This window comes from Macaca nemestrina, chromosome 17 (assembly GCF_043159975.1).
Source record: "Macaca nemestrina isolate mMacNem1 chromosome 17, mMacNem.hap1, whole genome shotgun sequence".
Taxonomy (NCBI): Eukaryota; Metazoa; Chordata; class Mammalia; order Primates; family Cercopithecidae; genus Macaca; species Macaca nemestrina.
The window spans coordinates 63,744,105-63,765,328 of record NC_092141.1 but is presented as its reverse complement, the minus strand read 5'-3'; the positions used below and the strand labels follow the sequence as shown (position 1 = coordinate 63,765,328).

The window sequence follows — 21,224 nt, the reverse complement described above, 5'->3', positions numbered from 1 at the left end:
CAGGCCCCCAAAGTGCTCAAATTAGAGGTGTGAGCCAACATGCCCAGCCTGTGTCTGGCTTCCTTTAATTAACATTAAGTCTGTGAGATTCATTCATGCACGTATTAATAATTTGTTCTTTTTTCTTGCTGTATAGTATTCTACCATAAGAATATGCCCCAGTGTATTTGTCCATTCATGTTGTTGAAGGACGCTGGGGTTTTTTTTTGTTTTTTTTGTTTTTTTCCTTTCCTTCCTTCCTTCCTTCCTTCCTTCCTTCCTTCCTTCCTTCCTTCCTTCCTTCCTTCCTTCCTTCCTCCCTCCCTCCCTCCCTCCCTCCCTCCCTCCTTCTCTCTCTCTTTCTTTTTTTTTTGGAAACATTTTTTGAAACAGGGTCTCACTCTGTTGCTCAGGCTGCAGTGCAGTGGTGCCATCACAGCTCACTGCAGCCTCATTAATTTTTTTTTTTTTTTTGTAGAGACAGGGTCTCACTATGTTGCCCAAGCTGGTCTTGAACTCCTGGGCTCAAGCGATCCTCCTGCCTCAGCCTCCCAAAGTGCTAGGATTATGGGCTTGAGCCACCATGCCCAGCGTGATTGTTGCTTTTGAAAGAACACCCTGGCTGCCATGTGGAAATCACACTGGTGGCAGGTAGGGATGGATCAGAGAGAGGAAGCTGACAGACCACGTAGGAGGCTGGGAACATATGAAGGTGGTTTGGACTAGTGTGGTCACAGGGGAGTCACAGAGAAGTGGATCACTCAGAAAATGCTCTGGAATTGTAGCTGATGGGACTGGCTGAGATGAATGAGGGGTGGGAGAAAGAGGCACCAATGATGAGTCCTATATTTTTGCCTTGAAAACTTGGGTGCGTGGGCTGGGCGCGGTGGCTCATGCCTGTAATCCCAGCACTTTAGGAGGCTGAGGCAGGCGGATCACCTGAGGTTGGGAGTTCAAGACCAGCCTGACCAACATGGAGAAACCCCGTCTCTACTAAAAATACAAAATTAGCTGGGTGTGGTGGCCTGTAATCCCAGCTGCTAGGGAGGCTGAGGCAGGAGAATTGCTTGAACTCAGGAGGCGGAGGTTGTGGTGAGCCGGAGAGCACGCCATTGCACTCCAGCCTGGGCAACAAGAGCAAAACTCCATCTCAAAAAAAAAAAAGAAAAGAAAACTTTGGCAGGTGGCTGGGCAGTGGCGCACACCTGTAATCCCAGCACTTTGGGAGGCCAAGGTGGGTGGATCACTTGAGGTTAGGAGTTTGAGATCAGCCTGGCCAACATGGTGAAACCTCGTCTCCATTAAAAATACAAAAATTAGCTGGGTGTGGTGGCCTGTGCCTGTAATCCCAGCTACTCAGGAGGCGGAGGCAGGAGGATCACTTGAACCTGGGAGGCAGAGGTTGCAGTGAGCCAAGATTGCACTCCAGCTTTGGCAACAGAGCGAGAAAACCTGGGTGGATGAGAGGACCATTTTTCTGAGATGCAGAAGATTGAGGCAGAAACAGATGTGAATGCGGAAGATTGAGGGCCCAGGCATAGCTATTTGAGTGTATGATGTCTTCTGGAACTCAGGCTATCATTTGAGCCTAACGCTAGGCTCTCTGCGCCCTATACTCTTAGTAGTACTGGTAAATATTGGTTGTGTGAACAGTGCATGCTGTCTGCAGGGACAGACCTGGGTTAGGGGGCCAGTGCCCTCACTAGTAATTATTCTGGGACTGTTCTGCCTCCATCTTCTACCTCACAGGATTAGAATTAAACGTGATCTATTTATGCCACCTGGAACATGTATGAACTAAAACATCCCCTCTTCTGAGTTCCAGGCATTATGTGACATGTCGTGAGGTTGGCCTCTTTTCCTCTCACCCACATTTTCTTTCTTTTTTTTTTTTTTTTTTTTTTAGGCAGAGCCTTGCTCTGTTGCCCAGGCTGGAGTGCTATTGAGCCTTGCAACCTCCACCTCCTGAGTTCAAGCTAGTCTCCTGCCTCAGCCTCCCAAGTAGCTGGGATTACAGGAGTGCACCACCACACCTGGCTAATTTTTGTATTTTTAGTAGAGACAGCGTTTCACCATGTTGGCCAGGCTGGTCTCAAACTCCTGACCTCAGGTGATCTGCCCGCCTCGGCCTCCCAAAGTGCTGGGATTACAAGCAAGCACGAGCCACTGTACCCAGCCACCCACATTTTCAAAGTCTCTCCAAAACAGCCCTGCTCCTGGCAGCACTGGGGGGTCATCCCCTCTCCCCTCCCTCAGCCCTTCCACAGCCTCAAAGAAAACAGAATGGAGAACAGCAGACAGGTTGATTCATAGACTTTATCGGCTTCTTTTCCACCCAGCAGTTTCTGCAATGACAACCGCGCCTGTACAATACACATGGTTCACTCTGTTAAAGCTGCAGGGCAAGGGGAGGGGGCTGGGGGGTCCCTGGGCAGGCATCAAGGTTAGGGGTGAGCAGCAGCAAAGACTGGGCCAGTGTGTCCCAGTATTCGACCCAGAGGGTGGTGGCAGCTGGAGTTCCAAGGCTGCTGGAAGGGGTCAGGAGGAAGGCTGGGAAGCTGGGGGCCGCAGGGAGAGGAGAGTGCATCAGCAGTAGCAGGGAGGGGGCAGGGAACAGGAGGGGGCCCATGGGACACTGTCAGGGCAAGAGGGCATGGGGCACAGCGCCTGCCTATGTTCATAGAGGATTTTTGCCACAGGAACAAGACAGATCACTGTATAAAAGGGTCTGTACAACATTACCTATGATACAATGTTCACATATGATACAAGGCTCTTTCCCTCTTTGAGTTTTAAAAAATAAATGTACAATTCCAGAACTTTGGGTAAAAAATATATACACCCTCATAGCAGGAACAGCAGCTGCTTTTGCTACTGCTATTGCTGCCTCTTCAAAAGGGAAAGAGGTGGTGCCAGAAAGAAGGGTGAGGCTGTGCCAGGAAACCTCACCCAGTAGCTGCCAGGAGCCCCTGCACCCCTCAGGCCTTGAGGCTGGTGATGGGAGGGAGGGGAGCAGAGGTAATAAAGGCCTTGCCAGAGTCCGGTGGCGCCTTTACAGTCTCCGCCATCCCCCTCCCCCACTTTGGGGCTGCCTGCCCCAGGTATAGGGATCCACCCCACCCCAGCTCTATGGGGAGGACAAAGGAGGAGTCAAGACAGGGAGAGGGAGGCCGGGCGCGGTGGCTCAAGCCTGTAATCCCAGCACTTTGGGAGGCCGAGACGGGCGGATCACGAGGTCAGGAGTTCGAGACCATCCTGGCTAACACGGTGAAACCCCGTCTCTACTAAAAAATACAAAAAACTAGCCGGGCGAGGTGGCGGGCGCCTGTAGTCCCAGCTACTCGGGAGGCTGAGGCAGGAGAATGGCGTAAAAACCCGGGAAGCAGAGCTTGCAGTGAGCTGAGATCCGGCCACTGCACTCCAGCCTGGGCGACACAGCGAGACTCCGTCTCAAAAAAAAAAAAAAAAAAAAAAGACAGGGAGAGGGACAGAGACCATGTTGTTGGTGTCAGACACATGAGTCAGAAGGGGGATGCCAACTCCCTCCTTAGCAGTTAGATACCCCAAAAAGCAGGAATGTGGGCAGCAGACACCCCTAGCTCCTGATACTGCTCTACCCCAGCCCACTGCAAGGCAGGGGGAGGGTCCTCTAGGCAGCTGAGGCCTGTGTTTCCCTGAGCATCTTTTACCCTCTCATCAGAGTCCATTCCCGGACCTTCCAGAGGCCTGAGTGGGGGACTTGCAAGGGCTGATGGGTAACCCCTCCTACCTGCTGCCACTCCCTGCCCTGAAAAGCAGCTTGGCTCACCAGCCTGGGCATGCAGGGCAGCATGAGGAGCTGAGCAGGGAGTGTGGGGGTGGAGAAAGCACCCCGTACCATCCAGGGGCAGAGTAGACAAGGGTAGCACCAAACAGAAGGACCCCTCCCCAGTACACCCAACATCCGCCCTCAATTACCAGATGCACTCCCGCTCCCTAAAAGGAGACATACACACACACACACACAGAGCAACATAATATTCCTTGGGGTCCCAGCCCTGACCAGGAAGAAGCTGGACAGGTGGTGGAGAAGGCTGCCAATCCCTCCCACAATCCCACTCTGCAAGGCAGAAGGGTGGGCGGCATTCTTTCCTGCTGGGAAGAGGAAGTTGGAAGCTCCATCCTCAGAACAGATCTCGATGGGAGGGATAGAGGAAGGAGCTTTCTGCCCCCTTTCTCAGAGGGGACAGGAACCAGCAAAGTGTAGTTTTGGCTTGAAGGAGCAATGGGGAGAGGACTTCAGCAGGATGAACAGACTTATGGGTCCAGGGGTAAATCCATCCAACTCTTTCCCGTGGAGCAGGAAGTTGCTCCATGGGAAAGATGTCAGATGTTGGTTGAGACATCGTGCAAAGTGCTTGAGTGCCAGGTGCCCAAGGATCTGGCGGGTCTGACTGGAGCCTCCACTCTCACTGACTATTCGCCTCCAGCTTGTAGGAGAGCTCGAAGAGGAGGTTCTGGTTGTCGATGACCTGAAACTGGCGCACGTAGGCCTTGGTCTGCAGGTGATGGGGGGATGCCTCCATGTCCAAGCCTAGTGGGTAAAGAGGGAGAGGCAGTCAGGTTCCCAGCCTCCCTTTTTCCTCTACACACACACCGGGCAGAGGATCAGGCTGTGGAATGAGACAGATGTTGGGCAAGAAGGCCTCTGCAGAGGCAAGGACAGAATGGGGAACCAGCAAGTGTATGGAAATACACATTTGGACAGGGAGTTCTGCCCTGAACCCTCCCATTCAGTCAAAGCTCTACCTGTACTGCTTTCAGTACCCTGGGTACTCACAAAGGGGCCGGCTCCGGTATTTGCGGATTGTTCTCACTTTTTCGGCCACTGAATGCTGGGAGATGACAAGGAATGAGCCCTGAAAGGGGCAGAGAAAGAGGCTCCCCCTCTTCTGCTCCCCCTCCGCCATTCTCCAACTCTGCTTTACTCCCTCCAGTCTCCAATTCTGGAGGGTCTCTGAAGGACCAAAGGAGTGGGTGTAACAGAGTGCCAGGTGAGGGGGAGGTGGAGTTGCCCCCAAGCTGCCTGTCAGCTCTGCCACCCGTGGGTGGGTTGCCACAGTGATGCCACCAGGGAGACAGTCAAGAGTCTGTTAGGCAAGCTGGGCACTTGGAGGAAGGCTGCTATTTTTGGGAGGTGATGAGAGAGGGAGAGGATGCAAGCCCCTCACTTGTGGGACTAGAGGTTTGCAGTGCCACTCACTCACCAGCTTCTCAATGTTCACCAAACCATCTACAAGGGTCTTACTCCCTTCGTGCAGAAAAGTCAGATCTAGGGGATGTGGAGAGAATCCAATGTGAGGAAAGGATAAGAGAGGAGGTCCAAAGGGGCCCCTGCACCTGAGGACCCCGCTCTTCCCCAGAACCCACTGTGTCTGGGGTGGGGGGCTCCTCTCCAGGCGGATACTCAGGGCTGAGTCGAGAGGGGGCTGGAAGTCTGAAGCGGGATATAGGAGAAGGGAAGCATGGGTGGAAGCAGCACAGCTTGGGAGTTACTCTCTCACCTTTGAGGATCAGAGGCACAAAGGGAATCACAGGGGGCTTCATTTTGGAGATCACTTCTCGGTAGCTTTTGTGGTTCCTGCAGGGGTCCTAGTATTCCACAGGAGAGAGATCAAGGGACAGACTGGCCAATGCATCCCAAAGATGTCCCCAGCTTCCTCCCTTACCCCCTGCCCTGTATACATTCCTCATCAGATAGGGGTACTGGGGGTTTTCTAATGGTGTGGTGGGGAGGGGCCTGACTACTCCCCCTTTACTTCAAGAAACACAGGGGCGCAATCCTTCCACCCTCCCCCTCCAGCATGGTAAGGAGGGTGGGGGTCGCACACACACCCTAAACACCTTGAAAGGAAAGCTCGAGGAAGGGGGTTTATGGGAACAGAGGGTTTCTGGGCTCTAAGTCCAAGAGCAGAAGAAAGAGCCAAACCCACTCACCGTCAGGTTCTCAAATTTGCGGAACAAGTTCTTGAATTTCCCTGGCAGCTTCTGCAGAGTTTGAAGGAAGGAGAAGGGATATCAGAGTGGAGCTCCTTGGGTTACATGGGAGCCTCGGATTAATTCTCCCTGTTGGAGGGCAAAAGGGCCTGCATGGCTTGTAAGGGGCTGGGAAGCTGGTGGGTGGGGAAATGAAGTCAGGCCTTGGCTAAGTCTAGAACCTTGAAACAGCCCAGAGGAATTCATTATTCTGGGGAAGGCCAGGTCTCTCTTATGTAGGTGCTTTGTACAAAGATGGCCCCACTGACTATGGCTGAAAATCAGCCCAACTCCCACAGCCAAGTCTGCGACCTGACCTGGCCAAGGGCTGCCTGCTGCGACTCAGGCGGGATCCTGGCTTTTCACTCATTTGCACAAAGACAGGGTCCATTAGCCAAGCTGTGCGCCCTGGGGTTGCGTATGCCAGAAGAGGGCGCCTCTCTCCAATTGGCACAAAGACTCCCACCAGGCCAGCGGCCGTCCCGAGAGGACGCAATTCTGGGAGCCCGGGATGCCCAGATCCCCAGGTAGGAACGGAGGGGTCTCATCACCTCCCAGGTGAGTCGAAGGCGACTGACAGCAGCGTTGTCCAGCCCCATGACCACGGCGTAGAAAGACAGCAGGTCCTGGTTCTGCTTGCAGCTGCGGGGGTGGGAGGCGGGGTCAGGGGCGGGCGGCGGCGTGGGCCTCGGGCCTGGGCTCCCCCTCCCGCCGACGGCCGCACTCACAGGGCCGCGATCTTGATGAACTTCTTGAGCAGCTGCGCGCGCTTGCCCGGGGCCTCGCAGAGCAGCACTTCGGTGGCCACCCAGTGCGTGACCTCGCTGCAGCGCTGCAGCAGCAGCTCCAGGTTGGCCGTCTCCCGGCGGCCACGCTCCCCGTGGAACACGTAGTCCACGAACTCCAGCTGCACCCACGGCAGCGGAGAGGCGGCCAGGGCGCCCGGCAGTGAGGGGAGTGGGTGGGAAGATGGCAGTGCAAGGCGATGAGGAGCGAAAGGCAGGAGGGCGGGGGCGGAAGGGGTGGAAAATAGAAAAATAGAAGGGACAGGAGGCGGCAAAGATGCGGAAAAAGAAAACAACCCGCATTAATAATATTTCACCAGCTACTGAGCACTTACTAGGTGCCAGGCAAGCGCTCACAGCTGACATCCTCAAGACAACCATCTGCTAGGCATTATTGTCTCTGCCTTATTTTATTTCTTTAATAGTGAATATTTTAAAAACACAAATCCTGGGTCAGGTTCTGTGTAAGCAGCACTTGGGCCCTGAGCCACTCTGCTCTGAGGTCTCTCTCTCTCTGCGATTTTTTTCAGATGGGGGAACAAAGAGAGGTTACGGCCATGCGTTGCCCAAGGGCTTGCTGCAAGTGAGCCTTGAACCAGGACGTTGTGCTGCGAACACCGTCTCCCAATGGCACATTTCTCCCTCCAGCCCCCCAGCACAGCGCCAGCCTCGGTCCCCACCTCGTGCACACATCGGAACAGCTCCCAGTGGAAAGCAGTTAGGTGGTTGGCAACGTCCTCAGGCTCCACTCGGTGGATCTCCGTGTCTCCAGGGGAGACCTGGATCTCCTCAGGGAGGGGCACCTGGTGGCAGGCAGGGGTATAGGAGCTGGGATCCTGGTGGCAGGATGAGGGATTGCTCACAGCCCCCCTCAGCCCCTCCATTCCAGCCAAGGCCTTGGGAAGTTCTTACCAGAGCCTCATAGCTGTCCCGAGTACAGGCAAACAGGTGGCTATTGATGCCCAGTGTGGTGAAAACACAGTCCTCAGTGGGCTGGAGAAGGACCTTCTCTGCAGGAGAAAGAGCTGCTCATCCTCAGCCCCTGCTGCCTGGACCCTCACACACACCCCACACTTGGCTCTGTCCTATCCAAAAACTCCTCACCCCACACTGACACATTATAGACGAATGGAACTCATATTATCACCAGTTTATGCCATATTTATCTAGAATTGGTCAAATGATGATTTCTTTTGCATTTATAACTTTTTTCTACTCCCTTTCTTTCACAGCTTTTCTCTTACTCTGTTGTCCTTGTGACACCGGGAAGGCTGAAATGTTTTCCTACCGTAGAGGAAAACAAAGCTTCAGCGACATTGCTGGCTTTCTGCCTTCCCACTCATCCTGTGTCTTTAGCCTGAGAAATGTGGCATCCTTACATACACCGGGAGGTTAAAGGACCAGAACACAATCCATAGGTGAGTGATGGGCAGCACCTAGGTCAGAACCTGAGTCCTAGACCAGGGCATCCCAAACTTTTTTTTTTTTTTTGAGACAGGGTTTTGCTCTTGTTGCCCAGACTGGAGCACAGTGTCACGATCTCGGCTCACTGCAACCTCCGCCTCCTGGGTTTGAGTGATTCTCCTGCCTCAGCCTCCCAAGTAGCTGGGATTACAGGTGCACACTACCATGCCCAGCTAGTGCCTCCCAAACTGTAGTAGGCATAGGAGTCTCCTAGGGGTCTTGTTGAAATGCTGATTTGAACAAGACCAGCAGGTCTGGGGTGGGGTCTCATATGCTGCATCTCTTTTAGAGACAGAGTCTTGTTATGTTGCCCAGGATGGAGCACAGTGCCTATTCACAGGTGCAATCATAATGTACTACCTTGGATTCCTGGGCTCAAGCAATCCTCCTGAGTAGCCGGGACTGCAGGTTTGCACCACTGCACCTAGCAAGATGTTGCATCCTAACAAGCTCTCAGGTGATGCACCTGAGGCTTGTCCCAGGACCATACTTTGAGTAGCAAGGGCCTAGAATTCAGTCTCTTCCCCTCCCACAGGGCACTGAGCTTGTGAGTTTCTCCTCTCGGAGCATCAGCCCAGTTCTTCCTGACCCTCACCTCCTGAGGAGGCCACAGCTACCAGGATGAGGGAATCCTCACGCCCCGCGGGCTCCTCTGAATATTGAAGTTTCTCCGTCACAGAACCCAGAATGTCCTGCACAGATGCTGAAAGGCGGCTGCGTATGGTCACGTAAGAGTGGTCAGGCATGTATACGCGGCAGAAGACTGGACGGAAACAGGAAAATGGCTTTCAACAGAGGGCAGAGTGGCAGCAGCTGGAACAGTTTCCTCCAGGGTGCCACTGTTCCCCACCTCTGAAGAAGGTCCTGTGAAAGGGGCTGGTTCTACCACCCGGATACCACTGAGGGTGCCCAAGACCCAGAGACATGTCTGCCTGAACCACTCAGGACACCCTGCCCCTCCTAATGCCCACACTCACTCTCATCAGAGCCCCGGAAGGCCACGCGGGTCTGCAGACAGGAGTCTATCCGGCGGAAGTGGCGGAAGAGTGGCTTCACCTGCTTGCTGGGTGGCTGACTCTCCTCTGGAATCCTGGCATGGACACAGCTGGGCATCAGCACGCCCTGCCAGGCATATGGACAACCAACACCAAGCAGGCAACATCAAGCAAGAATATCAGAATTGGGTCAAGGATGTACCAGCAACAGTTTCAGAAGGTGGTTAAGGGGGTCAGAAGAGAGGACAATGAGCAGGATGGGATAATTGTCCAAGTAATCCTAATCAAATGCCACCTTTTCCATGAATTCTTCTCTGGTCCACCCCACCCACCAGGAAGGTCACTTTCTTGTCTCAACTACTATAGAACATTGGGATAATGTTTATGTTCACCTCTTATCTCTTCTATGAGATTGAGAGCTTTTGAGGACTGGGATTTGGTTCCTACTGAATATTTTTTCATCCTCCAGGGCCTAGCACACTGCTTGGCACATGGTAGGTAGTAGGTCATCAGCCATTTGCTGAATTTTGCTGAAAATAACTTCACAGTCTGGGAAGGAGATAGACAGGCATCCAGCTACTTCTAAAGCCAGGCAGGAGGCGTTGATGATGTAACAAAGGCACCAGGAGGGTTCTGCTGGTGTGGGGAAGGAGAAAGCTATTCCTAAAAGGAAGATCTAGGAAGTTTTCATCAAGAAGATAGCATTTGACCTGGGCCTTGGAGGAGAGCAGGAAGAGAAGGAGGTGGAGGCCAGGTGCAGTGGCTCATGCCTATAATCCCAGCACTTTGGGAGGGATTGGGAGGCCGAGGTGGGCAGATCACTTGAGGCCAGGAGTTCAAGACCAGCCTGGCCAACATGGTGAAACCCCGTCTCTACTAAAAATATATAAATTAGCCAGGGCTTGGTGGTGTGCATCTGTAATCCCAGCTACTTGGGAGGCTGAGGCAGAAGAATCGCTTGAACCCGGGAGGCGGAGGTTGCAGTGAGCCGAGATCACACCATTGCACTCCAGCCTGGTGACAGAGCAAGATTCCATCTCAAAAAAAAAAAAAGAAAAAAAAATGTCTGGGTGCAGAGGCTCACGCCTGTAATCCCAGCACTTTTGGAGGCCAAGGCGGGTGGATCATGAGGTCAGGAGATCTAGACCACCCCGGCTAACACGGTGAAACCCCATCTCTACTAAAAAAAAAATACAAAGCCGGGCACGGTGGCTCAAGCCTGTAATCCCAGCACTTTGGGAGGCCGAGACGGGCGGATCACGAGGTCAGGAGATCGAGACCATCCTGGCTAACATGGTGAAACCCCGTCTCTACTAAAAAAATACAAAAAACTAGCCGGGCGAGGTGGTGGGCGCCTGTAGTCCCAGCTACTCGGGAGGCTGAGGCAGGAGAATGGCGTGAACCCGGGAGGCGGAGCTTGCAGTGAGCTGAGATCCATCCAGCCACTGCACTCCAGCCTGGGCGACAGAGCGAGACTCCGTCTCAAAAAAAAAAAAAAAAAAAAAAAATACAAAAAATTAGCTGGGCATGGGGGCCGGCGCCGTAGTCCCAGCTACTCAGGTGGTTGAGGCAGGAGGATGGTGTGAACCCAGGAGGCGGAGCTTGCAGTGAGCCGAGTTCGCGCCACTGCACTCTAGCCTGGCCGACAGAGCAAGACTCCGTCTCAGAAAAAAAAAAAAAGAAAGAAAGAGAAGGGGGTGGGAGGAGGGCATTCTGGCATTCTGGGGTGGACAATATAATGGACCGTGGGAAGTTGGAGAGTGCAGGAGTTGAGGTGTTATGGATGGATGGGATGCAGATGAGATGGGAAGGAACAGCAGAAGGCAGAAAGGGAAGGGTATCCAATGCTGGGATGTTTCACTTTCTCTTGGAAGCATGGGGAGCAGGGATGCCTTTGGAACAGGAGCATGAAAGATCTCTCTAGTGTCAGCACAGAGAAGGGAGAGAAGGATGTTAGACCACAAGCTGAGGCCTCCCTAATTGTGCTGGGGACAGAGAAGAGAGAAACTAAAAGGGCAGAATGGATGGATGGATGGATGGATGGATGGATGGATGGATGGATGGATGCAGTGGTGTCCTGAAGCTGGTTCACACTGGCTCACAAGAGCATATTGTTAAGTTCTGGGGAATTTTGCCAACTGTTTTTTAAAGAGCCATTAAAATATAAATAAATAAATATATCTCCATATATATGTTTTAAACTTATAGTCAGGCCAGGTATGGTGGCTCACACTTAGAATCCCAACACTTTGGAGGGCCAAGGTGGGAGGATTGCTGGAGCCCAGCCTGGACAACATAATGAAACCCTGTCTCTATTGAAAAATAATAATACAAATTAATAAATCATACATAAAATTTGTAATCAAATAAGTTATTATAAAAAAAGTAGTTTCCTTCCTGTTTCACTTTTTTTTTTCTTTTTGAGATGGAGTCTCGCTCTGTCATCAGGCTGGCGTGCAGTGCCACAATCTCGGCTCACTCCTGGGTTCAAGTGATTCTCCTGCCTCAGCCTCCCGAGTAGCTGGGACTACAGGCGCATGCCACCATACCCAGCTAATTTTTGTATTTTTAGTAGAGACGGGGTTTCACCATGTTGGCCATAATGGTCTTGATCTCTTGACTTCGTAATCTGCTCACCTCGGCCTCCCAAAGTGCTGGGATGCTGGGATTACAGGGGTGAACCACCACACCCGGCCCACCTTTTTTTTTTTTTTTTTTTTCTTGAGACGGAGTCCACTCTGTCACCCAGGTTGGAGTGCAGTGACGCAATCTCAGCTCACTGCAACCTCTGCCTCCCGGGTTCAAGACATTCTCCTGCCTCAGCCTCCTGAGTAGCTGGGATTACAGGCACATGCCACGGTGCCCGGCTAATTTTTCTATTTTTAGTAGAGACAGGGTTTCACCATGTTGGTCAGGCTGGTCTCAAACTCCTGACCTCATGATTCGCCCACCTCGGCCTCCCAAAGTGCTGGGATTACAGGTGTGAGCCACCGCACCTGGCATTTTTTTTTTTTTTTTAGAGATGGAGTCTCGCTCTGTCACCCAGGCTGGAGTGCAGTAAGGTGATCTCAGCTCACTGCAACCTCTGCCTCCTGGGTTCAAGCAATTCTTCTGCCTCAGCCCCCCGAGTAGCTGGGACTACAGGCGCGTGCTACCATACCCGGCTAATTTTTGTATTTTCAGTAGAGATGGGGTTTCACCATATTGGCCGGGCTGCTCTGAAACTCCTGACCTCGTGTTCTGCCCGCCTCGGCGCCCGGCCCTATTTTTTTTTGTAGTGAAGACAGGGTTTCACCATGTTAGCCAGGCTGGTCTTGAACCTTAAGTGATCCACCCGCCTTGGCCTCCCAAAGTGCGTGAGCCACCTTGCCCAGCCGTTTCACTACCTTTTACTGCATCTACTATATGGTGGAGATACTACATAATGGCCTGTGCTGCACGTCTCTTCCCAGCTCCTCCTTCAGTGCTATCACGTTGGTAGCTTGAAATCAGCCATGGTGACAGAGTTTACACTGTAGGAATCAGCAAAAGCTACAAATCAGGGTTCTTTCTCCTGTAGCACTGGTTGTTAAATATTTACCATTACACCACTGGATTATCAGACAAATGAATGGGAGAATGGACAAAAAAGTGACTGGAGACAGCGCTTTGTGCCACCCTCCTGTGAGAGAAAAGAGCTGAAATAAAACCATATTGGAAGCGGGGCACAGTGGCTCACACCTGTATTTCCAGCACTTTCGGAGGCTGAGGCGGGCAGATCACTTGAGGCCAGGAGTTCGAGACCAGCCTGGCCAACATGATGAAACTCATCTCTACAAAAAGTACAAAAATTAGCCAGGCAGGGTGCATCCCTGTAATCCCAGCTACTCAGGAGGCTGAGGCATGAGAATCACTGGAACCCAGGAGGTGGAGGTTGCAGTGAGCCTAGATTGCGCCACTGCTCTTCATTCTGGGCAACAGAGTAAGACTCTGTCTCAAAACAAACAAACAAGCAAATCCATATTGGAGCCAATAGGCCAGAGGCAGCCCCTGTAGTAGACGAACGCAGGGAACCTCTTTCCTGTTCCCACCCCTGCCCCACTCCCCCTCACTTTAGTTCCACCGTCTCCACCAGCTGGTGCAGCCTCAGAGTGTCCTCTCGGAGGCCCTGGTAAAGGGACTCGTCCTTCATAATTAGCAGGTATAGATCCTGGAGAGAGGAGGACAAAGAAGGTGAAGGAAGGGGTCTCATCCCAAGGGCTACTCTCTGCAGGGGCCGGGCAAGGTCTCCATGCCTTTGAGCACAGGAGAGCCATATAAGCTAAAGCCCCCTGGCATCTCTTCCTTCCAGGAACCCAGCATAAGAAGTACGGCTCCTTCACAGGGGCCCCCTTCCAGAGCTAATAGCCTGTTTACCCACCTTCTCTTCCCCCAGGCCCACCTTGATGATGTGGCCGGCCCCCTCTTCCTCTTGAAGCAGCCCCTGGTAGGTGTCCAAGAAATGGAGAAGCATGGCTAGACAGGCCTGCTTCCGGCCCAGCCCCTCAGGGCCCTCCATGCCTCCTGCCCGAACAAAGCTGACCCTTAAGTTAAGAAAAATCCCTAGGCAAGCAGACCTGAGGAACTGAGAAGCAAGATGGGAGGCTAGGCTGGGTGCAGTGGCTCACGCCTATAATCCCAGCAGTTTGGGAGGCCGAGGCAGGCAGATCACCTGAGGTCAGGAGTTCGAGACTGGTCTGGCCAACATGGTGAAACCATGACTCTACTAAAAATACAAAAATTCGCCGGGCATGGTGGTGGGTGCCTGTAATCCCAGCTACTCCGGAGGCTGAGGCACAAGAATCGCTTGAACCCGGGAGGCAGAGGTTGCAGTGAGTCGAGATAGGGCCATTGCACTCCAGCCTGGGTGACAGAGGGAGACTCTGTGTCAAAAAAAAAAAAAAAAAGGAAAAAAGCCCAAGTGCGGTGGCTCACACCTGCAATCCCAGCACTTTGCAAGGCTGAGGCAGGTGGATCACTTAAGGTCAGGAGTTTGAGACCATCCTGGTTAACATGGTGAAACCTTGTCTCTACTAAAAATACAAAAATTAGCCGGGCATGGTGGCAGGAACCTGTAATCCCAGCTACTTGGAAGGCTGAGGCAGGAGAATCTCTTGAACCCAGAAGGCGGAGGTTGCAGTGAGCCAAGGTCACGCCATTGCACTCCAGCCTGGGCAATAAGAGCAAAACTCCATCTCAAAAGAAAGACAGAAAGGTGGGAGGCTAAATTGCCCCCAAATATTCTCTAGATTTGGGGCCAGAAAGAAAGGAGTTTCAGGGGTCCTGGAGCCAAGACCTCCTAATGCCCCAGCCTAGGCTTTTGCTTAGGGTAGATAGTGATGACCACTTGACCACATCCAGCTCCTGCAGGTTAGACAGGTTAGATTTTCACTTGATAACCTGCCCAGACCCTTCCAACCTCTGGCCAGCCCAGGGCCTGGAGCTCACAGTGCACCTAATAAAGGCCAATGGTGTTTACCACAAACCTGACTATACCTCACTGGAAGGCCTGGTGTTTCTAAGACAGCTTGTTACTTTGTTTGTTTATTTAAGAGGGAGTCTGGTTCTGTTGCCCAGGCTGGAGTACAATGGCACGATCTCAGCTCACTGCAACCTCTGCCTCCTGGGTTCAAGCGATTTCTCCTGCCTCAGGCTCCCGAGTTGCTGAGACTACTAGGTGCCCACCACCAAGCCCGGCTAGTTTTTTGTATTTTAGTAGAGACGGAGTTTGACCTTGTTGGCCAGGCTGATCTCAAACTCCTGCCCTCAAGTGATCTACCCGCCTCAGCCTCTCAAAGTGCTGGGATCCAAAAGCATGAGCCACCGCACCTGGCCAAGAGCCTGTAACATTGTACTCAATGGTCTGACATTTACAATTAGGTCTTAAAATAACTCTGTGAGAGGCCCATGCTTACATGAGACCCTATGAATAGCCCATCCAGCGGCTCCTCTCTAGCAGACCCTACTGAAGCACAACCGTGGCCTGATGTTTACATCAGACCCCAGCATAACTCACTGGGCAACCAGATGTTTTAGAGCAATAATTCAGTGGGGATAGAGGCGCCCTTAGTAGAAAAATAACACCATGGCTGGGTGCAGTGGCTCACGCCTGTAATCCCAGCACTCTGAGAGGCCAAGGCAGGCAAACCACTTAAGGTCAGGAGTTCGAGACCATCCTGGGCAACATGGTGAAACTCCGTCTCCACCAAAAAAATACAAAAAGTAGCCAGGTGTGGTGGTGTGCGCCTGTAGTCCTCAGCTACAGGGGAGGCTGAGACAGGAGAATCACTTGAACCCAGGAGGCAGAGGTTGCAGTGAGCCGAGATCACACCACTGTACTCCAGCTTGGATGACAGAGCAAGACTCCATCTCAAAATAAATAAATAACACCTTTCATTTGTACAGGGCTCTGCAGCCTCCAAAGCACTCCCATATCTGCTATCAGAGTGATCTTCATAGCAGCTCATAAATAGGCAGGGCAGGTGCTATTTACCTCCATTTTACAGAAGAGGTAACTGAGTCCCCACAAGGTTAGGTAATCTGTCCAAGTCACACAGCTGATTAGTAGAAAAGCTGGGACTGAAACCCAGGTATGTTTTCTTTTCTTTTCTTTTTTTTTTTTTTTTTTTTTGAGACAGAGTCTCACTCTGTCGCCCAGTCTGGAGTGCAGTGACGCGATCTCGGCTCACTGCAACCTCCGCCTCCTGGGTTTGAGTGATTCTCCTGCCTCAGCCTCCCAAGTAGCTGGGGTTACAGGTGTGTGGCACCATGCCTGGCTAATTTTTTTTTTTTTTTTTTTTTTTTTTTTTTGAGATGGAGTCTGTCGCCCAGGCTGGAGTGCAGTGGCCAGATCTCAGCTCACTGCAAGCTCCGCCTCCCGGGTTTACGCCATTCTCCTGCCTCAGCCTCCCGAGTAGCTGGGACTACAGGCGCCCGCCACCTCGCCCGGCTAGTTATTTTTGTATTTTTTAGTAGAGACGGGGTTTCACTGTGTTAGCCAGGATGGTCTCGATCTCCTGACCTCGTGATCCACCCGTCTTGGCCTCCCAAAGTGCTGGGATTACAGGCTTGAGCCACCTCGCCCGGCCATTTTTTGTATTTTTAATAGAGATGGGGTTTCACCATGTTGGCCCTGCTGGTCTCAATCTCCTGACCTCAGGTGATCCACCCACCTTGGCCTTCCAAAGTGCTGGGATTACAGGCGTGAGCCACCACACCCAGCCCCAGGTATGTTTCCTAGGGGAGAGTTTAGGCTCTGAGATTGCATGTGGGATGGAGGGAGTGGCTCCCTTCTGACCTCTCCTTTTACAAACTCCACAAAAGGATATTACTGGTGTAGCTCCTGCAGAAATTTCTCCGTCGGGAGGAAGAGAGAATGGGTAAGGACAATGTCATCCAGCAGGATATCTGTAAAGATCAGTGCGCACCACGGATGTCAGGAGGGCACTTCCAGAATGAAACTGGAAATGCAGTGCCTCCTTCTCTTGCCCCTGAGGGCAAGTTCTCTTTAGCCAGGCTGGAGCCCCAGCCACCTGCCCCGTCATGCTCTGCACACACACACACACACACGTGTAAAGGTTCTGGGCAGCCGCTGCGGGGGTGGGTTTGGCAGCTGCCAAGGCAGCTGAAGGGAAGTGGGGGGTGTGCCTTTGATGGCCATGTGCACTTCTCTTCAGAGTATGTGGGAAGTTGGTCAGATAACACACCAAGCTTGAGTTCTGCCTGAAAAAAGAAGTAGCCCACAGAAGATTCTCTAGACAAAGAGTATTTCCAAACACAGAGGTTAGCATCAGTGGGGAGTGTGTGTGTGTGTGTGTGTGCGCGCGCACTTCTTCTCCTCCCCATTCCCTACCTAACAGCTTTGAGTTCTAACTAGGCAGGTGGGAACCAGCCTGACTGGAAGAGACTACCATTGCTTTGATCCCAGAACCTTTAAATAGAAATCCTGTGTCCTTTAGGTGCCCAGAGACAGAAGGGTTAATGATGGAATGGTGAAGGGGAGCGGCTCCTCTCACCACCCCTTTCCCCTCCACACCCCCGTCTGGGCCTGGCTCAGCCAGTCAGCCGGGTACAAGGTCGCCCTGACTTGCAGCCAGCCCTGGGGTGGGGCAGGGCCGCCTGGCACACACAGACAGGCAAGGTGCAGGGAGGGAGCCAGGTGTCCTCACCAGGACAGGACAAAACCAAGACTTCTGACCGCCTTTGGTTCACTATCCCCTGTGGTCAGTTCTAGCAACGATTTCATTTCGCAAATGTGAAACTGAGGCCCAGAGCTGGGAGGGACTTGCCTGGAGCTGGAATAAGAACCCAGAACCCGAGGCAGGCAGAGTGTTAGGGTAAAACCTAGTGGTCAGAGGGGGCTGCTTGGACGTTGGAGAGGCTTTGGTAGGTTAAGAGTAACTTCTGTAAGTTCTCTTCTCCCACACACCCTGGGAGGAGACCAGGATGACTTGAGAACATTGGTTTTATTGGAGAACGTCAGAGTGGCAGGTTAAGCTGATTCTCATTCACCCTGAGACTGGTTTGGAATTTCCCAAACCAGTTACTCTGGGAATCAAGGCTTCCAGATAACATGGGTGACATTTCAGGAGTCTTACCCCAAGGGAGAATGAGCAGAGCATGTGGCACCAGGCCCCTGTAAATGGGGAAAGACAGTTTCTCCCTTTTCCTCTCTGCCCAGCTACCCTGCTGTGTTCTTACAATGAGTCAGCCCCCAGCTCTGACCCCAGCTTCAGGGATGGGGGTGAGGAAACGAGAGGCCTGACATCCTTCATAGACTTTATCTCACAGGATTCCTAAGCTGGAGCAAAGGAAGAGTAAGATGGAGCAGAGTGGAGGAGATGCTGATATGGGGGCCACAGTTGGGCATCTGCCTTTTCCAAGGCAGGCTCTGGGCCAATGTACAGCCTCCCTAGGGAATGTGTCATAGAGACACAGGGTGTGTGGTGTAGGCGGGAAGTTATGGTTAGGAGAGCTGTGTGTGTCTGATATTTTTCTAATTAAATCCAAAAGGTGTCAGCTCCCCAGGGCAACTACAGTCTGCACCAAAGGAGAGGACCCAGGTCTTGAGAAGGATCTAGGAGAGTGGAGCCCCCCTCCACACATCTAGGTTGGGGTTCCCTGCCAAGGGCTGAGAGCAAGTGTGAAAGCCCTCAGCATTAGGGTCTCAGCCAGGGTTCCCAAACCTCAGACCCTCCTGGGCTTAGTGCAATGCCTAGAGCTAGACCTAGAGACCCCTAGGTCTTCTACCTCAGCCATTAACCAGCCATTTGGGGCCTTGGTTTCCTCAAAGGCCCCTTAGTAGGGGTGCTGAAAGGGAATGGTGAAATAGTATCATCATTTAGGGAATAAGCTTCTCAGGGTGTGGTGATTATGTTTTAAAGAGGCCGTGTGCCAGGTCCAGTGGCTCATGCCTGTAATCCCAGCACTTTGGGAGGCCGAGGTGGTGGGGGGGCGGGGGTGAATCACGAGGTCAGGAGTTCAAGACCAGCTTGGCCAAGTTGGTGAAACCCCGTCTCTACTAAAACTACAAAAATTAGCCAGGCTGGTGGCTCATGCCTGAAATCCCAGCACTTTGGGAGGCCAAGGCAGGCAGATCACGAGGTCAGGAGATCGAGACCATCCTGGCTAACACGGTGAAACGCTGTCTCTACTAAAAATACAAAAATTAGCCAGGTGTGGTGGCACGCGCCTGTAGTTCCAGCTACTCGGGAGACTGAGGCAGGAGAATCGCTTGAACCTGGGCGGTGGATGTTGCAGTGAGCTGAGATCGCACCACTGCACTCCAGCACTCCAGCCTGGGTGAGAGTGAGACTATGTCTCAAAAAAAAAAAAAAAAAAAAAAAAAAAAAGCCGTGTGCTGAGGCCTGCCACCAAAAGGGAAGAGTGGAAGCTGGAGGCGCTTGGATGCCCTGGATGCTCCAGGGCCCTGATGCCGACCCAGCCACCTGTCCCCTTCCAGACACCTTCTGAGTCTACCCCAAGAAGAACACTATCCCCCCCACCAAACTGCTAAGGACAACGCATCCCTTTGCTGATGCCTAAAAGGCAGCTTGGGGCCTGTGCCTGTCTGGCACTTCCTCCTGGGGTGGGCCAGCCTGCGCTGTGCAGGCCTCTGAACAGTCAGGGACCCCAGGGTTTTCAGGGCTCAAGCACCTCTGGCGGGTGGCATGGCTGCGCTGGGCAGCTTCCATCTTAATGTGTCAGGCCCTAATTTGGAGCCACAGGAGGAGGTATTCAACATCAGGGACCCATGGGAGTCAGTGGCTACAATGCCCAGGGGAAAGGAAGGGTGACTGAAGGAGAGTAAGAGGCAAGAGGCTCAGTTGCTTCTCCAGATGGGGGTGAGGCTGCTGTAGGGAGGAAGGTGGGTACTGCCCTCCTCTTCCGCGGGAGGGTCTGTGCCTCCGCTAGGCCCCTAGCCGGCTTCCGCGGACCATTCAACCCCATAACCAGGCCTCAGCACGGCACCACCCCCACGCTCCAAGGGCAAGGAAGAGGAGCCGGGACCAGCCCCTGCTCCGGGTGTTCAAGCCCACTGGCTCCTTACCTGAGGCGCCGCTGTCCCTGGTGGCCCCTCCAGCAAGCCATTCCAGAACCCGGTTCAGAAGATGCTCCGGCCGCTCGGGGGCGCCCAGGGGGGCCCAGGGCGGCGAAGTCAAGGGCTCGCCCGGGGACAGCTCGTCAGATGAGTAGGAGGAAGGGGAGCGCAGGGGCCCCCCTCCCCCGAGCGGCCCGGGCCCTGGCACCTCCTCCAGCTGCAGCCAGCAGGGCCCCCCGCTGCCCGGCTCCTCCGCGACCCCCGCTGGCTCTCCCCCTTCCTCCTCAGGGGGCGGTTCCAGCCCCAGCTCGGCGGGGGGCTCCCGGAGGAAAGCGGGGAGCAGCAGGCGAGACACGCTCTGACGCCGCTGCAACGACCGCGGTCCCCCGGCTGGACAGCCGCCCCCGCCGGGTCCCCCACCCCCTCCAGGCCCACCGTAGCTCCCCGGACCCCCGCCGGGACCTCCCGCCACCGTTCGGCCCGCCAGCTGCGACGTCTGCTTCTTCAGAAATTTCTCCAGCGGCTTCATGCCCCCCCCGCCCCTCTCCTAGGGGCCGCCGGGGGACCCAGGTGTCCCAGGCGCGGGCGGGGGGGCGGACGGGGACACGATGCTCAGAGCTGGAGGAGCAGAGGACCGTGCCAGGAGCCGGACTGGGGGCCAGAGGTGCCGAGCCTCGCTGGCCAGAGTCCAGTGGCCAGTAGCCGGGGGAGGTGCCAGAAGGAAGGAGTGCCCGCTCTCAGCAACCCCCCATGCCGGCTGCAGCTGGCACGCGGCCCGAAGAGTGGGCAGGCTGCGGGGCCGGTGCCCGCGGCTCTGCGCTGCGGCGGCAGAAGCAGCGGGCGGAGCGCAAGGCTGAGAGGACGCGGCGGCGGCTGCGCTCCTGGCCGTGAGGAGGGGGAAGGTGGCAGAGCTGAGACCGCGCCCCCTCCTCCAGTCCCCGCCCAGTCCCCGCCCCTGCCCTTCCTGGGCCCGCCCCCGCGCCGCACGAGGCTTGAACTCGCGCGCTGGGGTTGACCACGAGGGAAACAGTAAGGGACTTGGGTTCTGAGCAGAAGAAATTAAGGGCAAAGGTAAGGCAGAGATTTACCAATGGGGAAGGATTCTTGGCTCAAGGGATAACTGGGTCTCAGCATCATTTCAAAGTTAGGACAGGTCTGTGACCTGGACACCTTGACTCAACTACCTGTGTACCCAAGTCAGGCCTAAAGATTGCTGAACCCATGAGTGTGCACCTTTCCCATACTCACAGGAATATGTGGACTTTATCTTCCTTCTGTGAGAAGGGCTGGGAAGGCCTCGGGTGAATTAGCATTGCCACTGGAGGCGGTGCCCATCTGTCCTCTCTGGTAGGGCACCATAGGTGGTGTGGGCCTGGTCTGTGGGCAGGTACTGGCAGGCAGGTAGGAGCCAGGCAGGGAGCAGCAGGT

The 21,224-nt window shown here is 53.8% G+C and overlaps 1 protein-coding gene and 1 long non-coding RNA gene across 3 annotated transcripts; one reads left to right on the top strand and one right to left on the bottom strand.

The window, feature by feature from the left end:
• Nucleotides 1–2,281: 2,281 nt before the first annotated feature.
• LOC105472224 (Rap guanine nucleotide exchange factor like 1) lies at nt 2,282–20,685 on the bottom strand. 2 transcript variants are annotated; one of them, XM_011725259.2, is made up of 15 exons: nt 19,806–20,685; nt 16,585–16,663; nt 13,659–13,794; nt 13,330–13,427; nt 9,221–9,333; nt 8,839–9,006; nt 7,692–7,789; nt 7,460–7,582; nt 6,723–6,901; nt 6,546–6,636; nt 5,956–6,006; nt 5,523–5,610; nt 5,226–5,290; nt 4,799–4,877; nt 2,282–4,552 (listed from the first exon to the last, which is right to left on the bottom strand). In XM_011725259.2, exons 1-15 carry the CDS (start codon nt 20,323–20,325, stop codon nt 4,428–4,430), a joined length of 2,013 nt encoding a protein of 670 aa, XP_011723561.1. In that variant the 5' UTR covers nt 20,326–20,685; the 3' UTR covers nt 2,282–4,427. The 2 variants fall into 2 exon arrangements, with proteins under 2 accessions (XP_011723561.1, XP_011723562.1); XM_011725260.2 differs by having other exon boundaries at nt 4,799–4,853; nt 19,806–20,684.
• On the top strand, nt 6,448–8,914 carry LOC112424978 (uncharacterized). Its single transcript, XR_011615831.1, has 3 exons — nt 6,448–6,521; nt 7,310–8,197; nt 8,779–8,914. It is a non-coding gene; the product is annotated as an uncharacterized lncRNA (long non-coding RNA).
• Nucleotides 20,686–21,224: the final 539 nt, after the last annotated feature.

Bases quoted from the DNA above. Each gene is read 5' to 3' on its own strand.
- LOC105472224 (XM_011725259.2), bottom strand. From the start codon at position 20,325: ATGAAGCCGCTGGAGAAATTTCTGAAGAAGCAGACGTCGCAGCTGGCG. The intron at 5,291-5,522 runs GTGAGAGAGTAA...CACATCCCCTAG, and splicing joins TGTGCCTCTGATCCTCAAAG to ATCTGACTTTTCTGCACGAA. The intron at 4,553-4,798 runs GTGAGTACCCAG...TTTACCCACTAG, and splicing joins ATACCGGAGCCGGCCCCTTT to GCTTGGACATGGAGGCATCC.